Below are 2,089 nucleotides of genomic sequence, written 5' to 3'. Positions count from 1 at the left end.
CTCTTGGCTCTTGAGGGAGGCGGTCGCATTTTCTCCTTCTCCCTCATCTTTGCGGCTTGGCTTCTCATGTCCTTTGTATAGTTTCGCTTATTCTCTGACCCTCAGAGAGTCTCCCAGACTTGTTCTCTAAAAACCTAAAGAAGAATTGTGGATTTGATCAACTCGTCCCTTAACGAAACTGACAAACTCCTGGGCTTGGGAGAGCCCGACTGTCCTGCGGAGACGTCTGCTGCCGGATACTCGATGGTCGGTTGCGTCGTGTGTCTGGCGACACTCTCGATGGAGGACATTGAACGACATCTACCAAGTCAGAACCACGATAACAGAGTTCTGGCTGATTGGAGCCGGCTCGGCTTATCGAAGAACAAGAAGCGGCTACAGCTGTTCAAAATCCCACCAGGCTGGCCGACAGGATAGACGATGGGCAGGGCTGCGAGTACTCAGACTGTGCTTATTGAACGCAATATGGAGACGATCGTGGAGAAGAACAACGACCTGGTGACCAGTGACGGACATTAGACCAACTGTAGAATTGGAAGCAGTTTGTTCGCACTAACCAAAACAGCTACCATCTCCATCTCATGTGCCCCCCCCGGCGCCAGCTGCATGCTCAAGGCAAAAGCTGACGGGAATAACAGCACCCCCCTTAGATAACCAGACTGTTGTTGTGACTGTCTCTCCTCATTCAAGGTCGCCCGCATCGACCGAGGATTGTTCACTTTTGCCCAACCGGGTGACACTTTCTCTTGACTTAACATGGAACAAACACACATGTACACTGACGCAGACCTACACTCACCCCCCCTCCAAACGCCTTCGAAGCTCATGTCTTCTGTGTTGTGATGATTCATGTGATGATTCATGTCTCCCTGTTGGAGCTCAGTCTGGGGGGAGTTCTGTTTTCTCCTCGTCTTTCCTCATGTTGTGCATTTTCCATGGTTTCGTTCCCGACCTGTCTTCCCAATGTGATGTTTGTGTGTTGTATGTACAGTCAGCAAGGTATCATCTATCTTAATTGCCCCTTAGGGATAAATGAAGTCTATCAGTCCTCACTCTGTCCCGACTGAGGCTCTTCTGCCTTATGCACCATATTGTATACACTGGATGTGCAGATGGGTACATAATGTTCTCTCTTAGGTCTTCCAGGAACTCAAGTTTCTTCTGCCAGTACTTCCAAGCCACAGGCCTGCGTCCCATCCAAAGTAATTGCTTGTGTGTGATGTTTGGTTGCTGCTGGACATTTAAGTGTCGGCTGTGTAGAGCATTTTCCATCCCCAGCATGTCAGTCAGCTGTGTCATTTAGTCTTCAGTGACTCGCATGAACTTGTCTTTGTCACAAGTCACTACAGCCAGGACCCGTTGGACAGAAGCCAGAATGACCTCCTTGTGCGTCAAACTACAGCTGAGTTTGTCAAAGCAAACTGGGATTTCAGTGCTCACATGAGCGTATGAGTCATTTTGGTATTTAAAGTAATCATTTGGTTTGCTACTGTGTGCACAGACTCATCTCATAAGCACGTATTATTCCTGCACGTGTGTTTACAGTCACACGAGGACCAGTCTGTCACTCACATTCATAAATCCTTCATTATGGCTTTTTGAGTGTTGCCTCACGGCCTCGCGTCGTACCCATAATCCCTCTAATGACCGTCCTCTCAGGTATTCCCGCTCGCTGATGTCAGAGCTGCACGATGAAGCAAACAACATCAAAGAGATTGATTCCTCTTAATGGGTCTTTTCATAATGGAGGGTAAAAGCGTGGGCGAGCAGTGTGTAGATGGACAGGGAGAGGAGATAAAGCAGAGACGGATGTGAAGACGCTGTATTGTAGAGGCCTTGCAACATCAGCCATAACTGCAAATGTCACCATGACACTGCAGTAAAGTAGAAGAGACGCGAGGCTGAGGAGGAGGAAAAGATGGAGGGAAGAATACAGAGATCAGGAAGCATGAACGTGAGGATTGTTTTTCATCTTTCATTCGTTTTGTTCTGCTTTGCAACATTAAGAATAGCAAATTTGGCTTTTGTAGCTGACGCAGTGTGTGTGTGTGTGTGTGTGTGTGTGTGTGTGTGTGTGTGTGTGTGTGTG

General features: G+C 48.0%; 1 protein-coding gene across 1 annotated transcript in view; it reads left to right on the top strand.

Moving 5' to 3' along the window:
- The first annotated feature begins 465 nt into the window (after positions 1 to 465).
- Positions 466 to 2,089, top strand: part of LOC102205406 (glutamate receptor ionotropic, kainate 5-like) — a 114,623-nt gene continuing 112,999 nt past the window's right edge. The window contains exon 1 of the mRNA XM_013915586.1: positions 466 to 505. Coding sequence (XP_013771040.1) covers positions 466 to 505 — 40 coding nt within the window. The remainder of the gene's footprint in view (positions 506 to 2,089) is intronic.

This window comes from Pundamilia nyererei, unplaced genomic scaffold, assembly GCF_000239375.1.
Source record: "Pundamilia nyererei isolate P.nyererei 1_Seehausen unplaced genomic scaffold, PunNye1.0 scaffold00326, whole genome shotgun sequence".
Classification (NCBI taxonomy): Eukaryota; Metazoa; Chordata; class Actinopteri; order Cichliformes; family Cichlidae; genus Pundamilia; species Pundamilia nyererei.
Note: the sequence above shows the minus strand (reverse complement) of the source record. Positions and strands in the feature narration are given on the sequence as shown.